This window comes from Oryzias melastigma, linkage group LG22 (genome assembly GCF_002922805.2).
Source record: "Oryzias melastigma strain HK-1 linkage group LG22, ASM292280v2, whole genome shotgun sequence".
In the NCBI taxonomy this organism is placed as follows: Eukaryota; Metazoa; Chordata; class Actinopteri; order Beloniformes; family Adrianichthyidae; genus Oryzias; species Oryzias melastigma.
Window position 1 is genome coordinate 10,471,906 of NC_050533.1, and position 28,000 is coordinate 10,499,905.

Genomic DNA, 28,000 nt, shown 5'->3' on the forward strand with positions numbered 1-28,000 from the left:
CATTTCAAGTTGAAGTAGCTTTCATTTTGTCATCATTCACTGCGCCCTCTACTGGTGAAGTTGGATTATTCATAAAGAAAGCTTTTAGGGCAGCATTCAAGACGTCAACTGTTGAAAAAAGTAGAATTTTTAAAGCAAAGACTCTTGTAGTCAAATTTGACTTGTTTTTATTTTCTAAAATTTAAAAATACTTGATAATATTTTTAGATTTTATAAAATATACTAAAATTTTAGTTAAACAACAATCCCCAAAACATTTGGAGACAATCGCAGTGTTGAATGGGACGTTTTGCTAGCTGTTTTCCAGCAAATTCCCTGTGACAATGGCGACTTTAGGTGAGTACAAACAAACTAAAGTATCCTTAATAATCATATATATTTCAGTAAGCATTGCTATTATTGAGTATTGTTTTAATATAGTCGTTTATATGTATGTTTTGCCTCTTTTGTAGCGTCAGTTGTGCAAAACTAGCTAGCAATAATGCTAAGGAAGTGACTTTTCCACGAGGAGTCCACTTCCTAAATGGTCCCCCCGCTATATTTAAGTTAGTTTTCTATCACATGGTTACAAAAATAAACATGTAAAAAGACTAGGTGAATCCAAATGACTAAGAGTTTCGTTCACAGGGGAGCTGGTAAGTCTGGTGGTGGTGTCGGTGTTGTGGGGCTGCACCAACCCCTTCCTGAAGAGAGGCACGGAGGGGCTGGAAAAGGTGACACAACCAAACAGGGTGTCACAGATACTGGCAGAGATCAAGTTTCTGTTCATGAACTTCAAGGTGTGTTTCATAAATATTAATTCATTCGCCTTTAAAGTGAATGCTTGGCTAATTTCATTCTCTGTATCGTGTCAGTACCTGGTCCCATTTCTAATCAATCAGGCTGGCTCTGTGTTCTACTACTACACACTGTCCACCACAGGTGAGGCTGCAAACTAATGTTAATAATGATAAATTTGATATAATAGTTCAATTACAACCTTTTTTAAATACCTTTTTAAAGTATTTTGACTTTTTTTAAATGATATTTTTAAAAACAAAAATAGCATTCACGATGAAATACCAAACTTAAACCTTTAACATCTTTAAGATGAATTAAGAAATTATATGTAATCATTTTGACACAAAGTAGACAACAAATTATAAAAGAAATAGAGCTAAACTATGAAAAATAAAAGAAAATAATCAAATGGAGGAGGAATCCACAGAGATAACAGTTGGAGGAGATGCAAAACTTTATTTACAAAAGTGTCAGTAACAAACTGATGTAAATAAAATACTTAAATACTCACTACAATAAAAAAAGTGTTTTTCACATGTTCTTATGGGCATTTTTCTGAAATATTTCTTTATTCAATTCGTCATGAGTCAGAAGATGTAAAAAAACGAAGGTTGTAGCAGTTACAATCAGCGAGTCACAAGCTCTCTGCTGCCCTCCATTCCAATGCACCCACTTGTTAACAAACTGATCCATGCTTGTCTTTGTTTTTCTTGATTTGCTCCCAATTTTTCTTGCACCAGTACTGTTATATTTGGCTGTAAGCTAGCGCGAGAGGGTGTAAACAGGGCGATGATGGGAAATGGGGACGGGCTTACTACTCTGCAATAGTTCCATCCACAGCTCCTGCTAGAAAACGACACAGGCTTTTTGATTTAAAAAAAAATGGCATAATCATGATTAAAAGTCGACTAGGAATGCATTGAAAATAGCTCAAAATCTGATTGGAGTGGGACTTCAAAACAACAAAAATCCTTTAGTATTTAAAAAAAATACCTGTTTGTCATGTATTTCTGATAAATGATATAAAAAAATAGAATGTACTTATCTTTTCCTTCAGATTTGTCTCTTGCTGTTCCTGTGACCAACTCTCTCACGTTACTTTGCACTCTTCTGACTGGAAAGTTACTGGGTGAAGAGCTTGGAGGAAAAAGTAAGTTAAAATTACGTTGTTAATTTAAATTTTTAAACATTGATTCCTGTTCTCACTGCAGTTATTCTGTCTTATTTTGCCTCTGCACAGACGCTGTATTGGGAATGATCCTCACCGTGACTGGTGTCTCTCTTTGCATCATAAGCTCCGTCGATGACGTAGATATTAACACACAAAATGCGTCCTAGCCTGTGTGATTAAAGCAACTTTCCTGCAGCATCGAGAGAGTTCTTAGCTGGTAAGGATAAGGAAGCCGAAGATTTGGGCTGTGAAGCCTCAATTCTGCAGGGAGAATAATTGTTCTCAAGTTCGCTCGGCTCCAAACAAGAAGTTAGAGGGATAGTGGGTTCACGGAGGGGTCACTCCGGAGCCGGCGTGGATTTATAGTGCTTGCATAGAAGTTGGTGGTTGTTAACTCTTGCCCAGTAAATCCTGCTGCCCTCCGCGTGACTGCCGTTTGCGCGGATGCTATGGAGATGATGTGATGTTGAAATGAAGCGTTTGGGTGTTTCTCTTTTGGACAGAATATTTTACAGCTGCTATGGCGTGTGTCTCAATGAGAAAAGACACACAGGAAAATAAGCTTTTCCCTCTGGTGCAAACTGAACTATTTTTGACACAAGACTGGCTCCATACACAGATATATCTTTTTTTAAAGTGTTTTATTTACAAGACATTACATAAAACATTCACTTTTTATTGGTTCTTTTTAGGTTGCTCACATTTACTTCACTTTTCATTAAGTTATGTATCTAATTTGACTAAAATGTTTAAGTAAATACAAATACAGAAATCTATTCTCACAAAAATCCATTGAAAACAGCATAAACACAATCCAAAGATGGGTGTGTGTTACAGGAAGCAGCACTTTCAGGAAATGGAACATTTTATTTTGAAAGTTTTGTGAGCTAATATGAGTTTGCTTTTACAAATAAATGAATAAAAACAACAACAGAACAAAAAGCTTGTACAGTAGTTTGGTTCTTTTTTTCCCAGTTTGGCTGCATGCTCCGGTTGCAGCAGGGATGACTCATCTGTTAGCAGGAGTGCTTCGGTGAGGCTGTGATTTCCTCTGGGCGGTGGTCCTGCCCTGCTCCGGCTGATGAGGCGTCCTGCGGGCTCGCCTGTCACAGCGGGATGTTAAATCAGAGCAAAAGTCAAGGTCATGGAGAGCGTGCTGGCCTCGCACGTTAATAATCACAAGCTTGTAAACTTGACTGTTCCCCTGTGAGATTTACTAGTGAGAGGAAATGCGCTGAGTTTAAAGGCTTCGCCTTTAAAAATAGGGAAAAATCTGTTTTTTTGTCCTTGGGATCATGAAGGGACTAGAATGTGTGGGAGTTTTAGCACCAATGCTCACATGGTGATGTCTAACAGGGTTAAAAAAATCCCTTGTGTAAATTAGAGCTGTTTTTGAATCTTCTTTTTTGATTATTTTAATTTTTTTTATTTATTTATGCATTTATTCCAAGACACCAAAGCTCATGAATAGGTGAATTCAGACAGAAAAAATCACAAATTCTGATATAAATATACCAAATATGTAGGATAAAACAATTTAATGTTTGTTTCTTGATTTTTTTTTAGAGTCTATTATCTTTAAAACATGTAGAATAGAAATATAAAAAATTCAATTGATGCAGATTTTGAATTAGTTTATATTACATATAGTGGCACAAATCTGTATTTTAGTCAAGTCAGCTTTATTTGTCAAATATACTATATGCACGTGATACAAATGACACAAAGTCTGCAAGTTGTCCTGCTTTAAAAGATGATAGAAGTCTGTAATAATCCTCAAAGATACACTTCAACTGTGAGAGACAGAATGTAAAAAAGAATCCAGGAAATCCAATTTTTAAGAAAGTTATTGGGACAATTGTGCAGAAAATAAGAAATATTTGGTCAATAAAAAACATTAATTTCAATAATTTTCAATTTCAATGACTGAAGTTGCATTTTTCCTGTAAGAAACATTAATAGCTGCTACTTTGGTCCATTCTTCCTTTCAGATCTTCTCAAGAGCTCTGATGATTTGGGGCTGTTGCTGGGCAACTTTTAACATAGTTACTTTTTCTACTGTAGTACCAGCTCTCTCTGTAGCTCTTGGCTGTTTCTTTACCGTTTTCAGGATCAGTCGCTCTCCAGCAGGTGAGATCTTGGAGCTCCAGGTGGAGGGAGATTGTCAGTGGTCTTCTTCTTCCATCTTTTTTTTTCTTTAAAATAATTGCTCCAATGGTTGATCTTTTCTCACTAAGCTGCTTGTCGTTGTAAATTAGTTCATCTCAGTCTTGTTCAGGTATACAATCTTGTCCCTGGTGTCCTTTGACAGCTCTTTGGTCTTGCTCATGGCGGAGAGGTTGCAGTCTGACTGTTTAAGGGTGTGGACAAGTGTCTTTTCTATAAATAATGAGTTCAAACAGGTGCCGTTATAAGATTACCAGTGGAGGTTAGAAAAGTTGCATTCTAGCTTTTTTTATTGGATCTAAATACTTATTTTCTACACAACTCTGCAAATAAATTCTTAAAAAATACATTTTGTTAAATCTGTCACAGTTGAAGTGAAGATCTCTCATCTTTTTAATTTTGGACACATTTTTTTTTTCCACATTGTTGCTAATTAAACAAAAAGTCACGTACCTGTTTCATGGCGCGCACACAATCCTCCACATTGTTTATTTCTTCTTCCTCTATGATTTCTGCAGCTATCTTTAGCATAAAAGTAAAAAAAAAACAATTTTAAGTTTCATGTTTCTTTCCGATTCATCTTTATGTTTCAGCATTTTCTCTGCACAATTCAAGAGAAAAAAACGATTAAAAAAGAAGCTAACCTGATCAACAGGAAGCTCTGTCGCGGTATTTTCATCCTCCTGCACTTCCTCGGCTCCCTCCAGATCCTCTTTGCTGTTCTGCACTTCCTTTTGAAATATATTTGAATAAACTGTTGCAAATATATAAAAAAAATATGAATGAATAAAACACAAATAAATATGTCTCATTATGAGTTGGAAGTTGGAACAGAAAAGTTGGATTTTATAGGAATTCCGACCTGATCCGTTGCTAAGAGGGTATCGAACCTGTGACGGTTTTTTGTGGATCTTTACTCCGGTTCCTTCGGTTTCTGCTCTTTTGCTGATTTCCTGATGAGGGGCTGCAGCTTCATCTCCGGTCGACTTTACTCTGCGACCATCTGACTGAAAAGAATTGTTCCTCACATTTAAATAAAGTTTACACTGCAGAGATAAAAGTTTGTCCCACTTTTCGGACAATTATGCATATAAAACTTTAAATATATGCATGTATCCCTTTTTTTTGTACCTCTGGGGAGTCATGTGGAGCTGAGTCGCTGTGTGGATCTTCTGGATTGCTTCCTAACTTCCTGTTCTAAAAAGTTTCAAAACATCTGAGTTAAACTTTTTCTGTTGCCTTTTTTTGTTATCTGTCATTCACTGCTGCAAAAAAGAACACATGAGCTTGAATATAAGAAGAAAACCATTCAAGAGACCAGTTTTGGAGGAAAATATTTACCTGAGCTCTCCGTTGAAGTCTCTTTTTTCCAGGAAAATGTCTGGAAACACAGAAACATCTTAGAAATGCATGTAATGCTTTAATACTTTTAATTTAACGTACCTTTCTGTAGCTTTTGAAGCTAAAAGTGCCTCATATGGAAGTTTCTTGAACCTCTCGGTTCCCACAGCAACGTAGCAGTGGCCGGTCTCCAGCTCCCCAGCTGAGGACACGGTCCCTCCTTCCAAAGAGCACAATCTGAGGAAAAAGATATTAAAAAAAACCTCTCTACCTCCCTTTTTGTGTTCAACAAAGCTGGAGTGTCTCCCACCTGCGCACCGCTCCGGTCCGTAAGTTGACCTTTTCCGAGATCACACACAGGATCTGCTCCAGGTCCTGTCGCATGCTCCGAGGAATGATGAGTCGGAGCGGCGCGCACAGGAGATCTCCGTTTCGGAAAACACTGAAAGGAGCAAAACAAATAAGACTGTAGAGTCACATATATTTATGGGGGTTTGGATGCACTCATCTAGATGTAATTTAGTAATTTCTGAGGGGTTTAGGTAATTTCTACATTTGTCAAAGACCCCTCAGTAAGAAGTCTTATGTTTGAGACAATGTGGGAAAATAGAGGACTTGTAATCATTGGCTATTAGCAAAATAATACGAATGAAATAGACAATTGTAAAACAAGAGATTTCTCCAATGTTTTATTTTATGTATTCTGTGCCAAACCTGCTGATTATTTTGAATATTTATTATTAGTCTGTAGGAAAACCATAACTAATAGGAAAATGTTACATCACCATCTAAAACTCAATGGAAAAGGAGATAAAAACAGGTTTAAAAGATGGAAAAAAATAACAATTTTGTAAAACTAAAAATGTATGTTTTTGATTAAAGATTGCACATGCTTAAACTCTATTTAAGGTTGTGAACACCTTTAAGTGTTTTTTTAATATTTATTTTCTTCAAATATAATTTACCTTGTTTTGATTTGACAGTCCTAGTATTTTTGTGTCTTTATATAATTATATACATATATTTATATATTTATCATAATTTTTTCTTGTGAAATACTCTACTTATTGTGGATGCAAATCAATATAAAATTAAAAAAAATGAAAATGACATAAATGAACTATTATCTTCGTTGCATATTTAAAACATAAAGAGAAAATAAAATTTTTCCAAAATATGAAACAGTTTTAATAGGTTACTATGATTTTCTTTCAAAATAAAAGACACTGTGTCACATGGAATCTTCTCAGTGCAAAAACTGTAATTTTAGCTGTTTATTTTACAGATTGTGGTGCATCTCACCCAGAAATTTGTAAATCTAACGATCTAAAATTAAATCAGAGTTAATTAAATGAGCCATACTGTATTTTCTATCCTGTAAACATACTGAAAATCCTTAAATTTGTTCAAAACTAGACAATCTGCCTTATAATTTGATGCGTCTCAATTTTTGGTTGTGTTCACTGACCTTCAATTGATACACAGTGATAAAAAAAAAAAATGTTTAACTTGTTAAGACATCCTGTCCTTCAACTGTTAAAGAACAAGTTGAGTAAAGATGAGTTTTTGTAACCTTTGTACTTGCCTTTTACTTTATAATTACTTTTCAAAATAAAATATTTTATTAGCCTTTAACCAAAGAGCCACATTAGAGGGGTACAAGAGACACATGTGGCTCCGTTGGGTCTACAACCTTTAACACCAGAAGAGCCATTTGGTCCAGCTTCTTACTCAAATCCCAATAAAGTCCCATTTAATCTTTTAGAAAAATACACTTTTTGTCTTTTATAGCCATTTATCTATTTTTTTAAATATGGATTTTAAATATTTACAATAATTAATGTATTAAAGTGCTACTTCAATTTTAACTTATTTTACTTTTGTCAGCAGCACAAACAAGTTCCTTTCAAAATAAAATACACCTTGTGGCAAATAAAATCTTTCTGTAGCAGATTCACTGAAATGAAAAAAAAAAATCAATCATGGTATTTTCTATCATTGGGACTTCATCCTTTTTATTACAAAAAACAACAAAAAAACCCATAGTGACGTATAATCATTTCTTTTTGAATCTATACACTTTAACTCTTGTTGCACTTTAACTCTTAAAAACAACTAGTCACCGTTATACAGCAGAAAATATGAATATGTGCTTAAATTAAACATTTACTTAATATTTATTCAAATTGTTAGCATTTTTATTTAAAGCCAAAGATAAAGGATAAAAAAGCTGCATGTGCATCTGGAGCCTCAGCAGAACCCTGTTCTTAAAACAAATAAATAAAAATACACATGCATGCATCATTTTTTTCCACAAAATTTTAATGCAAAAGCATGAAAATGTAATTTGGATTGTTAGTTTTTATTTTTTATAGATTTCTGGCATAAGTTTGTATTTATTTTGAGTTCAACTCACTGTATGATGCACGGTGCAGGCACAAACTCCCTCCACTTTGCTGTAACTTGCGGCTTCTGGACACCTTTTACCTGGAGGAGACGTTCAGAAAGGCCAAAGAACATCAGTGGTTTGGTAATAACAATATTTAGACAAAAACGCATGCGTCTTCTCCTCTGCCGATCTGTTTCTCGCACGCATCCATCAAAACAGTCACTTTTCACAAAAGTGTAATGACTTCTTCTCGCTTCGGCTCAAGTGCTGCATCCATGGAAACTAACATCACTCCAAGGCTCTTGTGATGGCCAAGACTGATTTGAAGGATCCTCTCAGAACTCTTAACCCCAAATCAATATAATCAGGAGCCAATATCCATGTCTGTCTCTAATGGAGAAAACGGCTCACCAAAGACATCAGATATGGTTGTTTCTCTTTTGGTCAGATTTGATGGATTTTCAGAGACTTTTCAGTGAAGAAAGCAGCTGGGGGGGATTTATTCCTGGACGTGCACACGGGCCTGATGGAGTTGACTGGCCGCTTTGTTTCAGCAGCAGGAATCAAGCGCATGCACACACTTCCTGCTCCGCTCCACAGCAACCACAACAGAGGCATGTAGTACCCCTCCACCCTTAAAAAAAACCCTCCACTCTGAGAACACCCAACTTCACACCCATTCACTCTCCACCCTTTCAAACTCTTCACCAAACACTGACAGCTTAAGCGAAAAAGCACACTCGCCACCTAAAAGATCCCAACCGTAAAAAAATTAATTAAAAAAAATACCAATCTTGAAATGATTTCTGTATAAAACTAAAAATAATTAGGGCTCTAAGTCAACAGTCAGATGAACAGACATAAGTTCACGTCACACGAGATCTTTAAAGGTCGCCTTACAAGCTGGGAGTGACTGTTTGATGGACAGTGCAGCCATTAGGTCATTATTTCCAGTAATTTACATGGCAGTGAGTGACATTAATAGGGTGGTGAGCACAACAGGATGATCCATGTACGGCCGATGCTGTACATAATAATGAAGCTCTGCAAGCTTATCTGAACAGAACAACCCCACAGTTTCTGCGTTTGACTCAGCAGGTGTGTAAATGGATCACGGAGTACCCTGATGGTACATTCCTCTTGGTTGGGGGGGATTAATGAATGATGGGCAGTTGCTTTACGTAGAAGTAACCTACCTGGGTCTCCTCTCGAGAGGCGGGCTGTTTTTTAACTCCAGCGTTGAGATAACTGTAAAAACAACATGAAAAGATAAAGGCATGCTTTTCCAAAGCAGAACCCACTCTGTGTGTACTCACTCCAGCTTTTTGAACCTCTCAGAACCGGCTGCTACGTATTGGGCTCCCGTTTGTAGATCCTGAAGGTCTGTGACCCTGTGGCCCTGCTTCGGGGTGTACAGAGTCCGGACGGCGAGGGGCGCCCTGATGCTCCGAGTCACTTCGTTCAGAAAGGCTTCCATCGTGGCCACTTGTCGCTGGTTGACAACAAACCTCCTGCCGGTGTAGAAAGGGTCTCCATTCCTGTACACCACCACGCTCTTCACCGGAGGCAGGTGAGACGCCGCCGCGGAGCTGGCAGCCATGTCTGAGCAAGCCGTCAACGTCCACACACAGTAGAGAGCTGCTTTTTAAATCCACATGCAGTCATCCTGACTTATTACCAGAGCAAAACTATCTCCAATCTAACTGCTACTTTCAGTAAAAACAGTCACTCACAGCTGCTGGAGTGTGAAGCAACTTCAGCAGAGCTGGGGGTAAAAACCAAAAATCGATCACTCCTGTTGTGGTGTGCCTTGACTCGCAGTCACCACGCTCCGCTCCGCTCTGTCCCCCTTCAAGCGGACGCTACTACACTGACAGCGGTAAGTATTTCCTGGTTGCCATGGCAGCACTGCCAGCAAAGACTGGCTTCGCGGGCCAAACCATTGGCAGGAACCACAACAAAAGAGACAGACAGAAGAATAGAGAGAATGGGTGGGTCTTTGTTTTGTAGCCTGAATCAATAAGATACCCCCCCTCATACACACACCCTGCTCCCCTCCCAAAAAAAGAAAATACAGCTAAATAAATCACCTAATTTATAAAAGCCCAGTTAGTTCCAGTCCAAATTCAGTCAACCTACCAAGTTCATCAGTTTGTCTAAAAGTTCTTTTAGGCAAAAATGAAAAGCAGGTAGAGGAACTCTATAAAAATGAAAGAACCAGATCATACAAATAAAGATTTAAATAAAAAAGGAAGTTTTTTTCAGTTCTTTGAAAGCATTTTTAGGAGTTAATGGGACTAAAATGTTCAAGTTTGTTATCCTGACAGTTTGAAATAAGAAACAAAAAATGTTAAATTATCTATTTTTGACAGCTTTTAAAGTTTAAATCACTTTGCTAGATTATTAGAAACTATATGTTGCACAGATGAAATTAAAGTCGAGATTAGAATAAAACCCATTTGTCAAAAATACCAGCTGTTAAGCAAATCTTTGTTTTATGTTGCTTTTTCTTTTGCAACTCTCCAAGCATTAAACTGATAATAAAAAAACAAATTAGTTTTAACATCTAATCAGTTAAAAAAGAATCCATGTTTTTTGTTCTTCACAAATACAATGAAACAACAACCTATAAATAATAAAATTATACATTAAACAGTGAACTCTTTCTTTTACATGAAAGTTTCAAACCAATTAGAAATTAGCCCTCACTTGTTGCTAGGTTCATGAAAGTCTGCCTTTCGCTCATAGTCAGTGCTTCTGCCTTCAACTTTTACGGGTGGCTATTCATAAAAAAAAAACAAAAAACAAAAAAAAAACACTGCTTAATTAAACCATAGCCATATATGGATTAAATGCATTGATTCAACCAATTAGAATTTTAGAGTCTCTGTAGCTTCATGAAGGTGGAAGATGACATATTTGCCTCAGATTTATAAACATGACAACTGAAAGCTAATATTTTTAGAAAAATAAAGTTTATTATTCATTTTTTTAAATGCATATGTATTAAATTTTAAATGTTCATTGATAGGTAATAACTTGCAATTCATATTTTTACTATTTAAACCTTGGTCTAGAAAAATTCCACTCCAGTGATTTTCGTTTACTGAAAAGTCTCTTGGTTGTGAGGTCGGATTACTCAATTTGTGAGGTTTCGGTCAGTCTGTCCTTGAGTGATAGATACTGTACAAGAGAGAGAAAAAAACACACATCAGCTACACAAAAATGTAACGCCAAACTAAATTAATGTGCTTACAATACAGTGTGGATGCATTTTCTGCCTGTTTATTCTATGCATTAATGTTTTCTCTTTACTTAACAATTCAACCATCACAAAATATGTTATAAGAAAATAGGTTTTGTTTTTATATGACCTATAATACCTGATTGGTTTTAACATTACTATTAAAAAAAATCTTGTTTCACAAAAATGTTCCATTAAGATTCAGACAATTACAGCATTAGAAATAACAAATATTAAGAAGGATATTATATCAAATTGCAGTGAAGCTTATTTTGTCCCCATTACTGTCACAGCTTAACAAATATCAGATATTACCTTTTTCCTGCTGTCGATGGCCTGCTGCAACCAGACCAGCTCCATGGTCAGAGTGTTTCTATGGAGACGCAGGGCCTGGGGGGTACGAGGCACCTCCTGTGCCAAGCAGTAGTGCTGGAGACCTGAAGGTGCTAATTCAAAATGATCAAAGGGAAAAGGTCTCAGTTTTAATTACATCTGGGTTTAAAAATCAATAGAATCTATTTGATTTTTTTCCTCTAAATAATTCATTTTTTGCTTTTCTTTTTAGACAAAATGCAGATTTTCAGTTTATCATAAATTCATAACTTTATCAATAAATGTTGCATTTTTGTTCAATTTAACCTAAAACATTTGCTTTTGCAAGGGAATTTGAAAAAATAATACATTATTTATTTAAACCGTGTAGAATTAAACTAAACCCAGCAAATGCTAACTTTTGGATTTCATTACATTTTCAAAATAAAAATGGTTAAATAAAGATAATGAACGGAAAGCAATAAAGTCCTTGAAAAAGAAGTGAGTTGAAGAAAAACAATATTGATTTATATTCTTTTGATATTTATGAATACATTTTTACATAATAAAATTGAATATTTTTTTTACATTTACACAAAATAGTAAAAGAAAAAAGCATCAAGGTATCAAAACAATGTAAAAAAATCATGATTGTCCCATTCAATTTGTCATTTTCAAATATATATGTTTCCAAATTTTCTGTTTTTTTTTTTTTACTTTTTAAAATTTTGTAATATTTTATTAATTTTGATACTTTATTCCATATTATCCCACAACCTCATCTTACAGACAGAAATACACTTTGTTTTGTGTTATCCTCCTTATTGTTTAATAATTTTTTTTTTATTTTTTGTAGCTTTATTAATGATTTCAATTATATTATATTTATTATACATGTCTTAAGTCATTTTGATTTATAGAATAAAATCCTGGATTGTTGATAGTATTTCACTTTATTGGGGTGTAACAATTAACCGATGAATCATTTTATACCGCTTTGATCCAGTCAGATCGATCTGAGTCAAGGTGTTAATTGAATGCCATTAAAAATAGTTGAAAAAAAGATTATAGCGATCTTAAAAAAATACAGTTTGGATAGAGGCATTTTAGGTTTATTTTAAAATCACTATAGTCCAATGTGTGGAAACACTTTGAATTTTACAAAGACGTGACCAAATAGTGTGATTCACGTTCTGGTATCGATCCATTTGTATTACCTTGATGCAAAAAAAAAAAAATCAGCAGTGGGTTGAAATTTATAAATTTGAATGGATTTGTCATTAATTCTTGTTAAGCAACTAGACATAAGATAAATACGTATACGAGCTTTAGATATATGTGACAAACCACTCTGAGAATAGATCAATCAATTTACAATCATTTGAAGTTGTCTGTCATTTTGGAGGAAAAAGGTAAAGTTTAAAAAAAAATTATATTTAACCAATGTAAGATAGCCTTAGTTTAAAAAGTCTAACAATCCAAAAATAAATGACAAAACTTAACAAAAAAATAATAAAACCTATTAGACAGTTGGGGGATTTTTCTTCAAAGCCAAAGCACCCCAATGGTCGGATCTTCAGGTAGCACATGTATTGATCATTTGTTTTTAATCACACCATAGTTGCAGTTTTGAGGATTTCAAGTTTGGTCTTGACCACATCTAACTGATTCCAGACTCACCTTTATTGCAGATTAGTAATTAGTTATGGTCAATTGACTTCACATATTTACAGTAAGTTGTTAGTAAAATGTGTTTACCTTTATCGGGGTAACTGTTCACATCCATCTCCAAGCTGCCCCAGATGGAGGAGGACCGCCTTGTGCTTTCCATCACCCCCTCATCTGTGTCTCCCACAGTCTTCTGCTCCGGTTCATCCTCTGCTGCAGATCTTCTGGGTAAACACTGATGTGACCCATCTCTCTCAACTTCTTTCCTCTCCAGCAGGACACAAGGCTCTCCTCTTTCCTCTGACAGACACAGTGGGATCTGTGTATCTCCAACATGTAGACCAGATTCTGATGTCTTCCTAGAAGAAACGCCAGGCTGAAAAAGCACAGACACGACTACAGAAGAATGTACACACAATGAATGTTTACATGCCAGAGCTGGAGCTTACATAATCCGTGAAGTATGGGATGGAGACGATCACATCAGTCCACCTTAAATGGGTCAAGCTTCCGTCAATTTCCTTGACAATATCCTCAAAGTCCACGCGTGCACGCCGGACCTCTTCCCTTATCAGATATCCACGCACACATGCCTGGTAATAAGAAAGCAGGTAACCATAGCAACATTATGAAGTTAGGTAAGCGCTAATTACTAGCTAGCACCCGTTTGTTAGCTAGCTAACTAGATCAAATCATATAAACGTTTAGTTTAATAATAAAAAAAACTTCCAATTGGAGACTGTTGTTACCTGAAAACGGGTAACTATCATTTCCAAATCATTTTTGTGCATTGCTGTTGATACACGACGCCGTTTCAACGAAGAGCGGGAATAAAACTCAAAAAGTTTATTTAGTTCCGGTATCAATCTTATAAAATAAAAGCATGTCGTGCCGAACTTAAATGAGTATGAATGAAATATCTTATTATTCTCTTCATAAAATTATGAATAAATAAATATAAATATCAAACATTTGATATTTTAGGACTAGAGTTGCCAATAGAAATATTTACCAGTCTAAGTTGCTAAGATAGCAAAGTATTTTGAAATGCTCGGCACCGGAAGTGACCTTGTATTTATGTTTGCAATGTCGCTGCTACACCCATGCTGCTTTTTTCTGAAAGTTTTGTGCCACAGCTGATGAAAATGAGTGGTGGGACAAACCAGAGAACTTTGTTCCAGACCTGGGGGGGCTCTGTGTCTCAAAACAAAACGACTCAACCCCCTCAAAATGGCAAAAAGGCTTCGGAAGTGCAAAGACCATCTTCAAGTAAAGGAGCTAAGTTAGCTCGTCCTCCACGAGCATCTTTATGGACTGAATTTGGTCAGAATTCCGGTAGGACAGAGGAAACCTTACAGGAAAACGAAGATGACGACGATGACTTGATGGTCGTCGCTGTATATGAAGCTGAAAAGAGTTTGCAACTTGACAGCTGCGTCGCAGTGGATGAGGCCACACTTTCTCCCCCCTCATCAGCCAGACAAACTTACCCAGACTTCCCTGACTTTGACAGCTCCTCCGCCAAAGTATGGATCTATCCCACCAACTATCCCATCAGGAATTACCAGCTGAAGATCTCAGAGGCCGCCCTTTTCCAGAACACTCTGGTGTGCCTTCCCACTGGTCTGGGAAAAACCTTTATAGCCGCTGTGGTTATGTACAACTTCTACCGCTGGTATCCATCAGGGAAGATTGTGTTCATGGCTCCAACGAAACCTTTGGTGGCCCAGCAGATTGAAGCCTGCTACAAAGTCATGGGGATCCCTCAGACTCACATGGCTGAGCTGACAGGTATCAACACAAAAGTACGATCTGTATTGTGTCTATTTTAGATTCTATTTGATATTTGTCTATTCCACAGGAAGCACAGCTGCAAAGCAGAGACAGGAGGTGTGGAAGTCCAAGCGAGTCTTCTTCCTCACCCCGCAGGTCATGGTGAACGATCTATCCAGAGACACCTGCCCAGCCAAGCAGGTCAAGTGTGTGGTGATCGATGAGGCTCACAAGGCTTTGGGAAATCACGCCTACTGTCAAGTACAGGATTTTTACCTAATATACTCCAAAATGTTATTTTATCTTTTTAAATAGAATATGATTATGTGACAGACTTGTGGTCCAAGTGTTAACTCAATAAACATAACATAAGGCATACATCAGAATTGAAATACAAGTAGACGTGACAAATAAACTTAAAAAAAAATGTAAAAGCTTGAAGTCCAACTCCAAAATCTATAGTAAAACTGTTTGATTATGCAGTTTTTATCAAAAATCTTAATGCCTTTGTCGTTTTTTTAATAGACCGATATCACGCTATTCTGAAGTTTGTCAGAGTAAACTATATTAATATATGTCAGGGATTGGCAATTCCCTGATATCCAAGCTCTACTCATGACTGATTACCTCGTTCAAGTGTGTCCAGCCAATTAGAACATGTCAGATCGGGGTATGTTGGAAAACATGTAGAAATGACTCGATCTCCGAGGCTCCGCCTTTTGCTCCTTGTGGGTGCCGCCCATTTTATGTCGTCAACCGAGAGCCGGGCTCAGCAGCGTGTCTGTGTTTTGCCCAAAAATGAAACAACATCCGATCTTTTGCAAAGATGAATATTGTGCATTTAAAATAAAGCGTTTTGCCGATCACCGCTAGCGCTACTGAAAAAGTGTGAGTGTGTTAGCCTGAAGGGGGTGCTGGCAGCGCAGACTCTTCTTGGAAGGGGCTGTTCCTCTCTTTGTGGCGTCACAATGTGAGGACCTGCTCGTTTTTGTGGATTGAGAGGGGGATATAGGCCATTTTAAGACTTATATTTAATATATTAACTATTGTGGTACTCTTCATAAAAGGACCAAGTAAACAGAACAGATTGAAAAGAAACATTTAAGTCATGAAGAACTCCTAACTATTGTCTATTTTATGGTTTATTGTTTGTTTGAAAAATAATTTCACCATGCAAATGTGGTGATGAAGCATCTCAACTTGTCCTCTATCCAAGGTTATTAGACAGCTGTGCAGTCAGACTCTACAATTCCGAGTTTTGGCTCTCAGTGCCACTCCAGGAGGAGATACTAAGGTGAGAATTCAACATTTCTACTTCACAACATTGTGACATAAACATAAAATATCTCTGCAGTTTTTCTCAAATGTCATCTCCTGTTTGGTTTCCACTCAGTCGGTCCAGTCTGTGATCTCCAACTTGCTCATCTCTCACATTGAGCTGCGATCAGAAGAAAGTTTGGACATCCAGGCTCATTCACATCAGCGCAGTGTGGACAAAGTGATAGTTCCTCTTGGGGAGACGCTTTCTGCTTACCAGGCTCGATATCTCGAGGTAAGTTTTTTCACTTTCCCTTTTACTTCCTAAAGCAGGTGTCTGCTTTCTTGAAGCAAATTATTCCTACTTTAATCTAAACTTTATGATTCACTAGTTTTTAGCATGCTGTAAATGTTGCCCATTTTGAAAAAAAATGGTGTTTAAATATTCATGTTGACAGATTTTCATTCATTTTGGAGTCACACATCACTAAAACTTAAAAAAATTAATACATTTATTCAAGGAAAACTGAATTTTATTCAAGGATTTTAGAATAAAGCTTCATTTTTTCCTGACATCTTCCCCCTGTTGACAAGTAATTTGCTGCCACCATGTGTCCATTTTTAGTATTGCACTTTGAGCTTTTCAGCCCATATCCTCCCCTCAGCATCACGTCCTCTCTGCTCTGGGGTTTCTCTGGGTCACTTAATATCAAAATGATTTATCCCTCCTGAAAGCATCTCACTGCTCCACTCAGTGGTCGGTCTTCTGGTGTCTGAAGGGTTGCAGATTATTAACAGAAACTACCTGCTGGTTGTGTGTAGTGTAGCGGAAACGTGCAGCAGCCACACTTCCATTTATCACAGCTGGCTGAAGAGCTGGAATGTGACACCTGCGTTGAAAAGTTTATACCTGTTACACTCCTGCTTTGTTACTTGTTTCTATAAACACACCAGCATAATTTTCTTTCCGTTTGTGTTGCTAATGTAGATTCTCTTTTTCTTTGGCAAAATTATTTCTCATATCTTTGTGTTTTAGTCCATCATTAAAACTTCTGAAAGTTTCTTAATTAAATTTAATTTTCCCCCAAAAAATAATAGTTTTCATTTGTTCACAAGCATTACAGCAGACATGCAGATCAAATATAATAAATGCTGAGACAATTTAAAGTTTGAGGCAGTCATGCAAAAAGGTGCTTTCAGGGGAGTGGTTGTTGCACCGCTAATGTTAGCTTGCGGGTGTGAGGGGCTGTAAGCTAGCAGGAGAGTGTAAACAAATGGATGATGGGAAGAATGGGAATCTTACTCTGCTCTAATGTTCCTGCCTACAACTCACAGGGTTGATTTCTAATGCAGTTCTGCAGAAACTATGTCATTGAAAAAGACAGTTTTTTTATTTTGTCTAAAAATGACACAGTTATAATTAAAATACCACTTTAAAAATTGATTTTAAGATGATCAGAATGGGACTTTAATAAGCCACTTTGTTAAAGTTGTGGAATAATATTTTTTTTCTAAAATATTATCAACATTATCATGAATATAACAGTTTTTAAAAATTCAGACTTAAGTATTTTTTATGAAAAGAAACTTAACATTTAGGTTGTTTCATTGTTTACATTTATGAAAGTCCTTTCTCAAACTTGTCCTAACGGCACAGACTCCACCTTTGCATGTTGTTTGTGTCCTCATTGTGTTTCTGTAACACAACTCCACCTCCTGCTGCAAAGGGATTAAGACGTGCTTTGCACAATTAGGTTGGGCGTGATGTCTTAAGTTTTCCACAGCCGATCCTTTTGAAAGATGAAGACCAAACCTTGTGGAGTTTTTGGTTTTTTTGTCAGCATTGTGTCGGCTTTGACAAAAGCAAACACATTTTTTGTCTTTTCTTTATCCCAAATTTTCTGGGATATAAGTCGCACCAGAGTATATGTCTCAAGAGCAAAAAATGTCTAATCAAGAAGAAGAAAACTATATATTAATAAATATGAGTAGAAGTTGAACTTTTGGGAGAAAAATCTTACTTTTCAGAACAAATTTGGAAAGCGTAACTAAAATAAAAAAAATAAATAAATACTAATCTTTTGATCTGTGTATGAAAAATATCAAAGTTTGAGAGGAAAACAATCGGATTCTCTTCCATGTTCTTCTACCGCTGTTAATAGCAAATACTTATACTCAGATGCAGCGCCCTCTAGCGGTTGTTAGAGGAAACAACCGCTAGAGGACAACAATTTAGAAAATAACTAATATATTAGCCAATTTATGTAAAAAAACACAATTAAGTCACTCCTGAGTATAAGTCGCACCCCCTGGCTAAACTATGAAACAAACTACAACTTATACTCCGGAAAATACAGTACTTGTAGGGAAGCTCAATTTTCTATATTATTGTGTTGTTCCTAAACAGTCTTTGTCTTTTTATTAAACCAAATGTTTCTTTTACAGCAGAATGACCACATTGTTTTTAGGTCAGGGGACAAGCACATTTTTATTGAACAAAGAAAACCGCTGTAGCACTCAGTTGTTGCTCTTACAGTATCACAGTATGTTACAATATTCAAAAAAAAATAAAAAGGACAGACTCAAAAGATTTCATATGAGCGTTCTTTTAACGGGGGGAAAAAAAAACAATGAATAGACAGCTTTGTAGGTTTTCCCACAAACATCCACTTTTATTTAAAATAAAATTGTTTTTGGTGAAGGAAACATTTAAAACTTCCTTTTTATTTTTTTAAATAGTCAAAAATAGAAAAGGATTAGAAGGGGGTTTTAGCCTTAAGCTGACTTCAGATTTCTCCTTTCACGTGACGTTTGCCTTTGATTTCATTTCACCTTCCAGGCTTCCGTTGTCTTAAAAACATTCAAACTTAATCCGGATCTCAAACTTCCTGATATAACCTCCTATTAAATTGTTTTCAATCAACTGGTATTTTAGAAAGAAACGCCCCTCTCTGACTTGACAACAGCTCATGAAAAAGCTTCAACTAAAACACAACTTTTTATTAAAATTCTACAATCACAGTAAATATCCTCTGTGCTCTATGTCTTTTCATGATTGCAGTAGTGTTTGCAGTACACTGCTCCTCACTGACACAATAGCAAGGGAAAAAGGAGCATAAAGAAGAATACTCTGGCAAGTGTCTGTGTGAAGAGGATCTAGAAACACGAGGAATGCATCACTTTGCACCACAAACTATATCGTTCGTTTTTGATTGTCACTCAGCAATAGAAATCTGAGTTTTCAGCTTTTGGTTTGTAGAAATATGATGCACCGCCGCTTTACATTCATTTATGAGCCGCTACGTTCATAGTTATCAGCTTTCTAAACCCCTGGTTGTTGAGCTTATATTGTGTTTAAAGACACTTTCTCTTTGACTGTGAAGAATTGTTACACATCTGCTCTGTGTAACCCCCAAAAATCAGCACCAGCGCCGGGCTAGCTTAGCGGCCCAGACGCCGCTGCTGTTGGTCACCACTGATGAATATTGCACTTACAGCTACGACAATATGCAGTGTGATGGGCATCGTACAGACCTGTAGTGGACTCTGGAAACCACAGATAAAGTGTGAAGCAAAAATGAAATCACCTGCATGGTGATGGCGTCACGCACTAGACTTTGTGCAACGAGGAGGCCTGGAGCGCGGTTTGGCTGCCTCAGAGACGGACAGTTATTTAGACACCGCTCAGAGTGCTAACAGCTACAACAATCACGTGTTTTCACTAAAGGGTGCTGGTTTTAAGCCAACTCAAAGCAACAGTGAATGCAGTGCTTCACCCTTGTATGGCAGTCGTTCGGTTTGGTTCTTCCAGTGGGAGGAGCTATCAAAATGCACAGAAAAAAGGTTGATGCTGCACTAAAGGGTGACTTTTTTTTTTTTGTCAAAACTCATCGACTGGAGTCTGCTAGGCTGGTGGTCATTACAGGTAGAGACGGTGACTGAAGGTGTTGCACCTGAGGCTGTAGCTGAGCTGGGGCAGTGTTAAGAGTTCATGAGGCTCAGAGGATCATGGGTAGAGGCTGCAGGCGCTCTCAGCGCCGCTCCAGGAACCAGATCTCGTTCTGACGGTTGCTGTGAGCGGGGTTGGTGTAGCCAGCCACAATGAAGGAGTTGTTTTCGCACAGATCGGGGGAGTCCAGCAGCTCGGCCATGGCGCTGATCTGATTCACGATGGTCACTTCATTGGTGGGACCGGTGAAGGGCCTGCAAGATGGGAGGGGGGGTCGTTTCAGCATTTGGCTTCAAATTTTGACCTGAATTCAGTTTGAAAATTCAGTACCTTGTGTATACAGTAGACGCAGGCCAGACTTCTATGACTATGTCGCTGTCGTAGGGCTGTGGGGGCTGGGCCTGATGTTCAGCAGGAAGGTAATACGCCACCGTGACGTCGTTGGAGATCACGGACTGGTTCTCGTTTGTACGAACCACCGTCACGATGGGCAGCGTCATGCCAAGGTAGTTGCCTGTTTAAAAATATTGAGTGGAAAAAAATGGCCATTTTCATAATAATTACAATAAGCTAGAACCTTAGGGAGTTCTATTAAATGTGTTGCTACTCACCTATAGAGTTCTGCTGGCAGATGTATCGCATTATCCTCATGAAACCGTAGCAGATGCTCTGTTCATAAGTGTCCTCATGCATTGTTATGCAAGCCCAGTGGCCCTTTTCATACTGTCGCTTCTCGTATAGCAGCTCTCCACACTGGAAAAACAACATTATTCAGGTCAATTAGTCAAAATGTGAAAAATGAACGGAATTATTTTACAAGCCTGAACAAAGCGATTAACGGTAAGATTTTTTAAAATAAATCTGACTATTCTAAAGTGACAGCTAGTTTATATATGTTCTCAAAAACATCAGATTCATATTATTTTTAAGTGTGTTACTACTGCAATTTAGTTTGAAAACCTTTATTTTGAAACATTTACAATGCAAGCTGTGTAACTTTGATCTAGTTCCTTATTTTTACAGCATAAATTAGTGTGAAGAGTCCCGGTATGTATCTCACAAAATGACACATATGATATATCAAACATTAGAATAAAAAAAAAAAAAGCTCTATCTCAACATTAATACGTCGTAATCTCAAAGTTTTAAATGTTTGTACTGGCAATAATCTGGCGATACGATCCATATCGTGATATACATCTCAATACGACCCGTATCGCGATATATCCCAAAACTGTATCGGAACAAAATATCACAATATATTGCCAAATCAATTTTACCTTACACCCCTAATGTAAACATTTAAAGACTTCTTCATTCATTCATTTTCTTGGCCGCTTTTTCCCTTTCGGGGTCGCAGGGGTGCCGGAGCCTAACAACTAATGGGCGAAGGCGGGGTTTACCCTGGACAGGTCGCCAGTCTGTCGCAGATTTAAAGACTTTCAACATAAAATATTTTTCTTTATAATTGTACAATTAAATGTAATAATGAAGTTATAAAAAAGCTTAAAACTGATTAGCATCATCTTCAGCTCGGGTAAATAATTGACCATGCTCCAATTACAAAGCGTAAAAAATGAATCTAAGTAAAAAAGGGTTCTCCTTTATATAGCTGGAGTCTCACGCCAAGTTTTAATGAGCTAATTAACTTAAGTTTAACCAATTAACCTTCTTTATTTTTACAGTGCCCAGAGGAGTCTAAACGGGTTGGATGACATGATCCAGTCACGTAAAAAAACAAAAGATAACCTAAACACATAATTATGCGCACAATGTCGTCATAATAGAAACTGATAGACTTTAAGTATATTCTCAATTTATGGATTTTTTTTAAGGTATAGGTCACTAGAAACTGATATGGTATGTTATTAGCTTCTGCATAATTTTTCTATGTTCTTTCAGTGTATTTTTCAGATTTTGTGGAGGATCAACAATGTTACATACACAATTTTAAGTTAAGGAAATGAGTTTCCAACAGATTATTTCTTTAGAAAAATGCTTCATGTTCATTTAATGTTCAGCTCCAGTGTATCTGGTAGACAGTCATTTTTTAAGACTAAGCTACAATGTACATGCGTTTCTTAGTGCAGATATTTCTGGCTTCTTCAAACTAGGCCACTAATTTAGTAAAACCTCCATTTTATGTGGAGCATTACAAGGTATAGAAATAAAGGTCACACAATTTTGAGATTGTTAAAGAGAGCCACACCTTTTCTTTGCGTGAGAGAAGCGTAAAAGGGACTTGTTCTCTGTTGCTGCGTCCGTGGTTGTTGCTGCTTAGCTGCTGGATGGGCTCTGCCATGTCTGTCAAACAGAAAGAAAGTTGGAAACATTTTATAAAGAATGACGGCTAAACCTTTCACACAGAAATGCTTGAAGCAGCATCGATTAACTGGATGTTTTTAGTTTTTACCATTTATGAGAACTGGACTGAGTGACCCCCTTCTCGCTCGCATTCTAAACAGGAAGTAACCGCTGGCTCCAAAAACCTAAAATCCCATAAACTTCTATAGAGAAATAACCAGCTATTTCTCAGTCAATATTATTTGTCAGAATGACCATTCTTGCTCTGATTCTTTCTATTAACATGTTCTTGCTAACCCCCTTTGCAAGTTATTCAAGTTATAAACTGGCCAATCAGATGCCTGATGGCCGCCACATCAAACTGTTTGATGATGGATTCTCCAGAGCCCACTTTCAAGTGGACATCCAATAAGCTCACTCCTGATTAGTGAGAATGGTTGCCATAGAAATAGTGACTCAAGCTAGTTCACGCCGCCCTTTGCAAGATGCACTTAAGAAAAACTCTCGCTTTCACGCAAAACATGCAGCCATTAAACGCACCAGTTAAACCAAGCCAAACTTTGACCATTAGGAGACTCTGATTTGTTAATGACATAAGGATGGTGACCTTTTTTCATTAAGGGAAGTGCTAATAGTTTGAAAATTGATCATTGTGAACTGATATGATGTTTCGCATCGAGCCTCTTCCAACTATAGGTGGTGGGCATGTGCTAGTACACAGTAGAAAAAGAAGAAGAAGCCCCTTCTCGCTTGTTCATTGTGAACACCATGTAACGCGTGTCAAAAAGGCTGATTTGGACCAATCACTATTGAAATCGTCTGGCTAGAGCATGGCAGCGCCCATGTTGGGAAAAATGGTAATGGAATTGTCTTCATTTTGTTGAAGACTGAAGTAAGCTTTTTTCTATGCATGACATCACACTCACTTGGTCCAGTTCTCATCTGGACCAGTTGATCTGGTCATCTGGACCCCACAAGATGGCGCACTGAACGTCTTTTTCCAAGGATTTTTTTTTGTTTATCTTCCCTGGAGTCTGTGGAAGACATAAAATCCTGTCCACCTTTGTCATGGACGGGATCACACATCAATATAAGGGTGGGGTCATCTGGACCCCATAAGAGAGCACGAGGGTTCAACAAAAAACTCAATCTTTTCCTCCAAATATCCTAACAGAAGGCTGCACACTTAGACCCACATTAGATGAGCGCGTCGTAATTCAACAATAGCATTGCAAATAGATTTTCAGAAAATTTATGACTCCCAAGAGCATCACATTGTTCACAAGTTAGTAACCATTGAAATTAACTTGATTTAAGGTCAGGGAAAGGACAGATTAAACTAGGACTCATTCTGGGGTTTTGTGGTGCAATTTAATAGACAATCTCTCTGATAAATGCCTGAGTGTGTGCTCGCTCTACTGCCATTACTAGATAAATGTGATGGTTTTTATTTTTTATATAGACTGTTTTCATTGAGGTTGCCATAACAGTATTATCACCATCATTACTGGCTGCAGTGGATGTCCAAACTATCTGCTCCTACAATTCAGAGTTTTTACCATTTCGACTTTTTCTTTGTTGCAAATTGAACTACTTTTTTCATACATGGCCAATTACTTGAAACAGTATCATAAATAGGGCAACACTGATAAGTTCCGTGATATATATATAGTATATTATTATTTAAGTACTTATCTATGCTTTTTAAACATTTCAGAACCTGTATTTCTTTTGTGAATTGTGTCAACAGATGGATAGAGGCTAATGCTGTTTGTACCTAACCTGATCTGGAATCAGTTTAATTGTTGGTCTTTAACCAAAGCACATTCTGGTCCGTCTAAGTCGAGGTTTTTGTTCTCACGCACAAGTCTCCTGGACGGAGCCCAGAGAATATCTAGGCTGCAGTGTAAGTGTGAAAAGGGATTATGAGAAGCAGAACTTCCCACCCAACTCCACTCTGGCCAACTCTATCCCAATTAGAGGAAAGGAGTTTACACTGGCCTTGGCCTGCGTCCTTAGCGACTGAGTTGTAGTAAGGCCACAACCTCAGAACCAGCGCAGACATGTTGCCTAATCTCTCCTGAGTCACAAAGCCCCAGCAAGTGATTTTTAGTTTAATCCCTCAATTAGTGCCATGGGTCTGAGGGAGCACAATGTGCCAGTCGCAGCTACTGGGTTTTTAAGAGACCTTTGTGTTTACAAAGAAACAAACTAGCAACAGAAACTCTCAGAATATGAGAAACTATACACAGCTATGCAAAGACCAGGAGGCTTTTTTTAATCTGAATAGATTATTTGTTTTTAAAAAGTGCTACATTTTTAAGGTTGTGATGAAAAATGTGTCTATTCCTGAGAGTAAAAATGAGCTATTGTAATCAATCACTTGAGACATTTACTTGTTTGATCAGTTTTTACAAAACATGTGATTACATAACATGCGTGTTAGGCTAAAGTGGAACTATAGCACAGAAAATCATTTACACTTAGACTTTTTAACCCTTTTTATAATTTAGGGATTTTTAATTTAAAATTGGCTAAATATAGAAATTTTATTTTTTTAGATTTTTTTTATATAGTTTGAAAATAGACACAAGCTTATAATAATGTGTCTTTTGTTTGAGTCTCTGTTAAATATCTGTAATTAGGGATTATTTTCAGGACGACTGTTGTGTAAACATTGGTTTTGCAATTTAATTCTTAACTTTAGGTCGAGTATTTCTCTCTCTATGTTACATTTAGATTTTTCTGAATTTCCAAAAAAATGTTTTTATAGAAAATAATTTCAGCGTGGAATTTTCCACCTAAAATGTATACATTTTAAAACTAATTCTATCAATTCTGATATGATTAAAAAAAACAACAACAACAACTTCAGACTATTTTTAACAGTGTGAATGCAAATTGTGTTTGTCCTGTGTCAGTGCAGTCATAGACTTATTTAGGCTTGAAATGTAAATTTAATCCAGAAACAAAAACTGTCTTTAAGAGCAACTAAATCATTCCAGTCGCTCGCCACTGGATCATCTTTAGACAAACTCACACAGGCCTCCATATGCAGCAACATATAATTTGACATCTCCATATCGGATAATTGTATAGTATGAAACAGTCGAGTTTTTATCTTTTTTTTAACCTTGTAGTCAACTTTTTTTTTCCAAAAAAAAGTTTTCTCCACTTATTTGGATGAATAATGTAAATTTCAGAATAAAAGCTCTTCATATGTCAGAAAGCATAGCTTTAATTGCACATTGGTTAAATAGGCCAACATAGAAGTTTATATAGAAGCTTTTCGCTCTCATGCAAATATGTGTGCAGAAAAGAACGAGTATGGATGATTCCGTAAATCGTTTTTTGTCATTCAAGCTCAGCTTTTTACAGTGCCCTTCTTTTATTGTAGTTGTGCTAACTTATTGACCTTTACTGTCTAAAAATTCCTCTGTCACTTTGTGTGTTGTGTACATTTGTACTGTGTTAGAAATGATGTCAGTTTAAATGAAATTTGCTGTCTATGTTGTGGGTTTTTTTTTTTTAGACACTAAAGGACTGTCCTAAATGATTTTGTCATTTACATGATCGGATTTTGTTGTTGTTGTCGACGTTATCTGGTGATTGTAACATCAGAGGAGGCTTGACCGTCCAAGAAAAGATTCAAGTCTTTCTGATTTCTAACTTTCATTCTACTCTAAATCCGTAACTCTACAGTGATTTCAAAATAAAACCAGTGCGGAAACGGCAGCAAAATAAACACATACAGTATCTAAAAGTTGTTTTAAATATGGCTGATGCTATCTGCATGTATTTAAGTGCGACCAAGCATAAAACTGATGGAAAATTATTTTTCAAAATGCACACTGCTGCATTTTAACCATAACTCTGCCCTGATTACGTATGAAAGTCACTTTCATTAAATATAGAAGAGTTATATAGTAAAGTTATATAATATAGATCTAACTAAGCAATATTCCATGCAGGTAAATTCTAATAACATAAATAAATAATTTTATCTGTATAATTCTAATATGGTAAATCTGTTAAAATAAATGTGGAGAATTTAAACTTATATAGCTATTTTAGCTTTGTTTCATTTTCTGAAACAGTCGATCATCACGCAATCAGCTGTTCCACACACACTGTAGGTCGTACTGGTATAAACGAGGATATAAATGTAAAGTATGTTTGCTATAATTTCTGTTTTTGTCTAGGAACTCCCATATGACAACATTAATTTAGGAAAATAAGCATGATTTTTGAAGAATAAATTCAAGCTAAAGCATAATTTTATCCTCAGAGAGCAAAAAAAGCAGCTTTTTATCAAATTAACTCAACATAAGTTTAATATTTCTAACTTTAATTGTCATATTGCAGAAAATATATGAAAAACAAACACATTAGAGACCAGGTTAATGTTGAATACAGGAAAACAATGGCCTAATCCTATTACATTCTCTAATTTTGCTAAATATTTAAAGAAAAAACTTTTTTTGTTGACCTTATTCGTTTAAATATAATAGTAGTATAATTCATTATTTATTTGGTATTAAAATGTGTCGTTTAGTCCTTGAAAAGTTAGATTTTTCCCTGTAAAATCTAATTTTTTGGGGCAAGATGAAGGTTTAAAATATGAAAGATTATCTTAGATTAAAAAAAATGCAATATCAGAAAAACATTGAAAAATCTCAAGTTTATTAGTAATTTCATGCTGCAATTTAGCCCTAAAATATTTTTTTATGTTAGCTAAGACTAGATTTAGTTTTAAACGATGTATTTAAGCAGTAAAATGTGGTTGGGAATGTTTAGGCTGGAAGCGGGAAGTAATGTAGGTCAGAGCACCACGGAACACCTATTTAAAAATAACTCCATTAAGTTGACTTAAACAAGTTTTTCATCTTCTGTAATTTAGTTTAGCGACAGTTTTCATGTTTTAAATCGTCAAAGCTAACTTGGAAAGCAGCAGAAGTCAGCCAAAGTGCGGCTTCCATGTTATCTAGATTTACTTTTTTTTCTGTACCTTGGGAAACTTCCACTTGGTGTCCCCTCGCCACCTCCTGCCAGTAGTGGAGCAGTCGGTCCGAGCCGTCTTCTTCCTCCATGGCTTCCCCATCTTCGAGGCTGCCATTGCCCGAGTCTGATAGCTGGTCTTCCGTGAAGGACTCCAGGTCTTCCAGCGTGATCACCCCATTCCGGTCGATCCCGCTGCCTTCGCCGCCGCCGCCTCCTCCTCCGCTCATCTGACAGCCGCCCCGGTCCATTTCAACCCCCGTCTAAGATTAGCAAATGTCTACCGAGGGGAGAAGGCCTCGAAGGGTTGATTAAAAGTCGAGCAGCGCGTATAAATCTTTGCTAAACTGGCGCTTTAAACTACTTCGACTTTTCCTTGTTCCTCTTCCGTGGCGCTCGCGCTTATTCAGATTTAGAACTAAGCAGGCGCTGCTAAGCTCTACGCCGCGCATGTAGCCATGTTTTCTTCGTCGGTTCTTGGTCGATAACGAAGTAGACCCGTTTCCCGGAGAAAATGTCAAAAAATTCGGAACAAAAAGAACTCTCCAAAAATATCGACCGTCTTCGTCGCTCGTTCGGAGCGGCGTGACGCTTCGAAGCAGACTGGGAACGCGATGTTTATGAGTGCTGGCTGTGACGACACGCGAC

General features: G+C 36.9%; 5 protein-coding genes across 12 annotated transcripts in view; 2 read left to right on the forward strand and 3 right to left on the reverse strand.

Annotated features, from left to right (window-relative positions):
• Positions 1–66: 66 nt before the first annotated feature.
• tmem234 (transmembrane protein 234) lies at positions 67–2,173 on the forward strand. 2 transcript variants are annotated; one of them, XM_024272924.2, is made up of 6 exons: positions 67–336; positions 453–545; positions 628–779; positions 855–921; positions 1,838–1,930; positions 2,021–2,173. In XM_024272924.2, exons 2-6 carry the CDS (start codon positions 524–526, stop codon positions 2,116–2,118), a joined length of 432 nt encoding a protein of 143 aa, XP_024128692.1. In that variant the 5' UTR covers positions 67–336; positions 453–523; the 3' UTR covers positions 2,119–2,173. The 2 variants fall into 2 exon arrangements, with proteins under 2 accessions (XP_024128692.1, XP_024128701.1); XM_024272933.2 differs by lacking the exon at positions 453–545 and having other exon boundaries at positions 68–336.
• A 400-nt stretch (positions 2,174–2,573) lies between these two features.
• dcdc2b (doublecortin domain containing 2B) lies at positions 2,574–10,191 on the reverse strand. Of its 7 annotated transcripts, none has more exons than XM_024272868.2 (12): positions 9,581–10,170; positions 9,164–9,449; positions 9,044–9,095; positions 7,875–7,945; positions 5,769–5,900; positions 5,561–5,695; positions 5,459–5,498; positions 5,249–5,314; positions 4,980–5,124; positions 4,762–4,871; positions 4,571–4,639; positions 2,574–3,054 (listed from the first exon to the last, which is right to left on the reverse strand). In XM_024272868.2, the coding sequence occupies exons 2-12, from the start codon at positions 9,445–9,447 to the stop codon at positions 2,968–2,970; spliced, it is 1,191 nt and encodes a 396-aa protein (XP_024128636.1). In that variant the 5' UTR covers positions 9,448–9,449; positions 9,581–10,170; the 3' UTR covers positions 2,574–2,967. The 7 variants fall into 7 exon arrangements, with proteins under 7 accessions (XP_024128636.1, XP_024128627.1, XP_024128652.1 ...); XM_024272859.2 differs by having other exon boundaries at positions 9,164–9,485; XM_024272884.2 differs by having other exon boundaries at positions 4,762–4,848; positions 5,008–5,124; positions 9,164–10,181.
• Positions 10,192–10,929: 738 nt separating this feature from the next.
• Positions 10,930–13,946, reverse strand: iqcc (IQ motif containing C). The gene is made up of 5 exons (XM_024272912.1): positions 13,821–13,946; positions 13,521–13,664; positions 13,162–13,447; positions 11,407–11,537; positions 10,930–11,030 (listed from the first exon to the last, which is right to left on the reverse strand). Exons 1-5 carry the CDS (start codon positions 13,860–13,862, stop codon positions 10,983–10,985), a joined length of 651 nt encoding a protein of 216 aa, XP_024128680.1. The 5' UTR covers positions 13,863–13,946; the 3' UTR covers positions 10,930–10,982.
• A 154-nt stretch (positions 13,947–14,100) lies between these two features.
• The window catches only part of fancm (FA complementation group M), a 39,396-nt gene continuing 25,496 nt past the window's right edge, over positions 14,101–28,000 (forward strand). The window contains exons 1-4 of the mRNA XM_024260021.2: positions 14,101–14,862; positions 14,933–15,105; positions 16,061–16,138; positions 16,238–16,396. Of these exons, the coding sequence (XP_024115789.1) occupies positions 14,175–14,862; positions 14,933–15,105; positions 16,061–16,138; positions 16,238–16,396 (1,098 nt within the window). The 5' untranslated portion in view covers positions 14,101–14,174. The remainder of the gene's footprint in view (positions 14,863–14,932; positions 15,106–16,060; positions 16,139–16,237; positions 16,397–28,000) is intronic.
• On the reverse strand, positions 18,563–27,999 carry soul3 (heme-binding protein soul3). Its single transcript, XM_024260116.2, has 5 exons — positions 27,363–27,999; positions 22,260–22,354; positions 20,662–20,803; positions 20,381–20,564; positions 18,563–20,304 (listed from the first exon to the last, which is right to left on the reverse strand). The coding sequence occupies exons 1-5, from the start codon at positions 27,601–27,603 to the stop codon at positions 20,133–20,135; spliced, it is 834 nt and encodes a 277-aa protein (XP_024115884.1). The 5' UTR covers positions 27,604–27,999; the 3' UTR covers positions 18,563–20,132.

What these genes read in the sequence shown, in the direction of transcription:
- dcdc2b (XM_024272868.2), bottom strand. Translation starts at nt 9,447, where the DNA reads ATGGCTGCCAGCTCCGCGGCGGCGTCTCACCTGCCTCCGGTGAAGAGC. An exon ending in GAGAGGTTCAAAAAGCTGGA is followed by an intron (nt 9,096 to 9,163) that starts GTGAGTACACAC and finishes TTGTTTTTACAG; the next exon opens with TTATCTCAACGCTGGAGTTA. An exon ending in GCTTCAAAAGCTACAGAAAG is followed by an intron (nt 5,499 to 5,560) that starts GTACGTTAAATT and finishes CTGTGTTTCCAG; the next exon opens with ACATTTTCCTGGAAAAAAGA.
- tmem234 (XM_024272924.2), top strand. Translation starts at nt 524, where the DNA reads ATGGTCCCCCCGCTATATTTAA. An exon ending in GGTCCCCCCGCTATATTTAA is followed by an intron (nt 546 to 627) that starts GTTAGTTTTCTA and finishes TTTCGTTCACAG; the next exon opens with GGGAGCTGGTAAGTCTGGTG. An exon ending in TGAAGAGCTTGGAGGAAAAA is followed by an intron (nt 1,931 to 2,020) that starts GTAAGTTAAAAT and finishes GCCTCTGCACAG; the next exon opens with ACGCTGTATTGGGAATGATC.
- iqcc (XM_024272912.1), bottom strand. Translation starts at nt 13,862, where the DNA reads ATGCACAAAAATGATTTGGAAATGATAGTTACCCGTTTTCAG. An exon ending in TGATAGTTACCCGTTTTCAG is followed by an intron (nt 13,665 to 13,820) that starts GTAACAACAGTC and finishes TCTTATTACCAG; the next exon opens with GCATGTGTGCGTGGATATCT. An exon ending in CCATCGACAGCAGGAAAAAG is followed by an intron (nt 11,031 to 11,406) that starts GTAATATCTGAT and finishes TCTCTTGTACAG; the next exon opens with TATCTATCACTCAAGGACAG.
- soul3 (XM_024260116.2), bottom strand. Translation starts at nt 27,603, where the DNA reads ATGGACCGGGGCGGCTGTCAGATGAGCGGAGGAGGAGGCGGCGGCGGC. An exon ending in CCAAGTGGAAGTTTCCCAAG is followed by an intron (nt 22,355 to 27,362) that starts GTACAGAAAAAA and finishes TCTGTTTGACAG; the next exon opens with ACATGGCAGAGCCCATCCAG. An exon ending in CTGCCAGCAGAACTCTATAG is followed by an intron (nt 20,565 to 20,661) that starts GTGAGTAGCAAC and finishes ATTTTTAAACAG; the next exon opens with GCAACTACCTTGGCATGACG.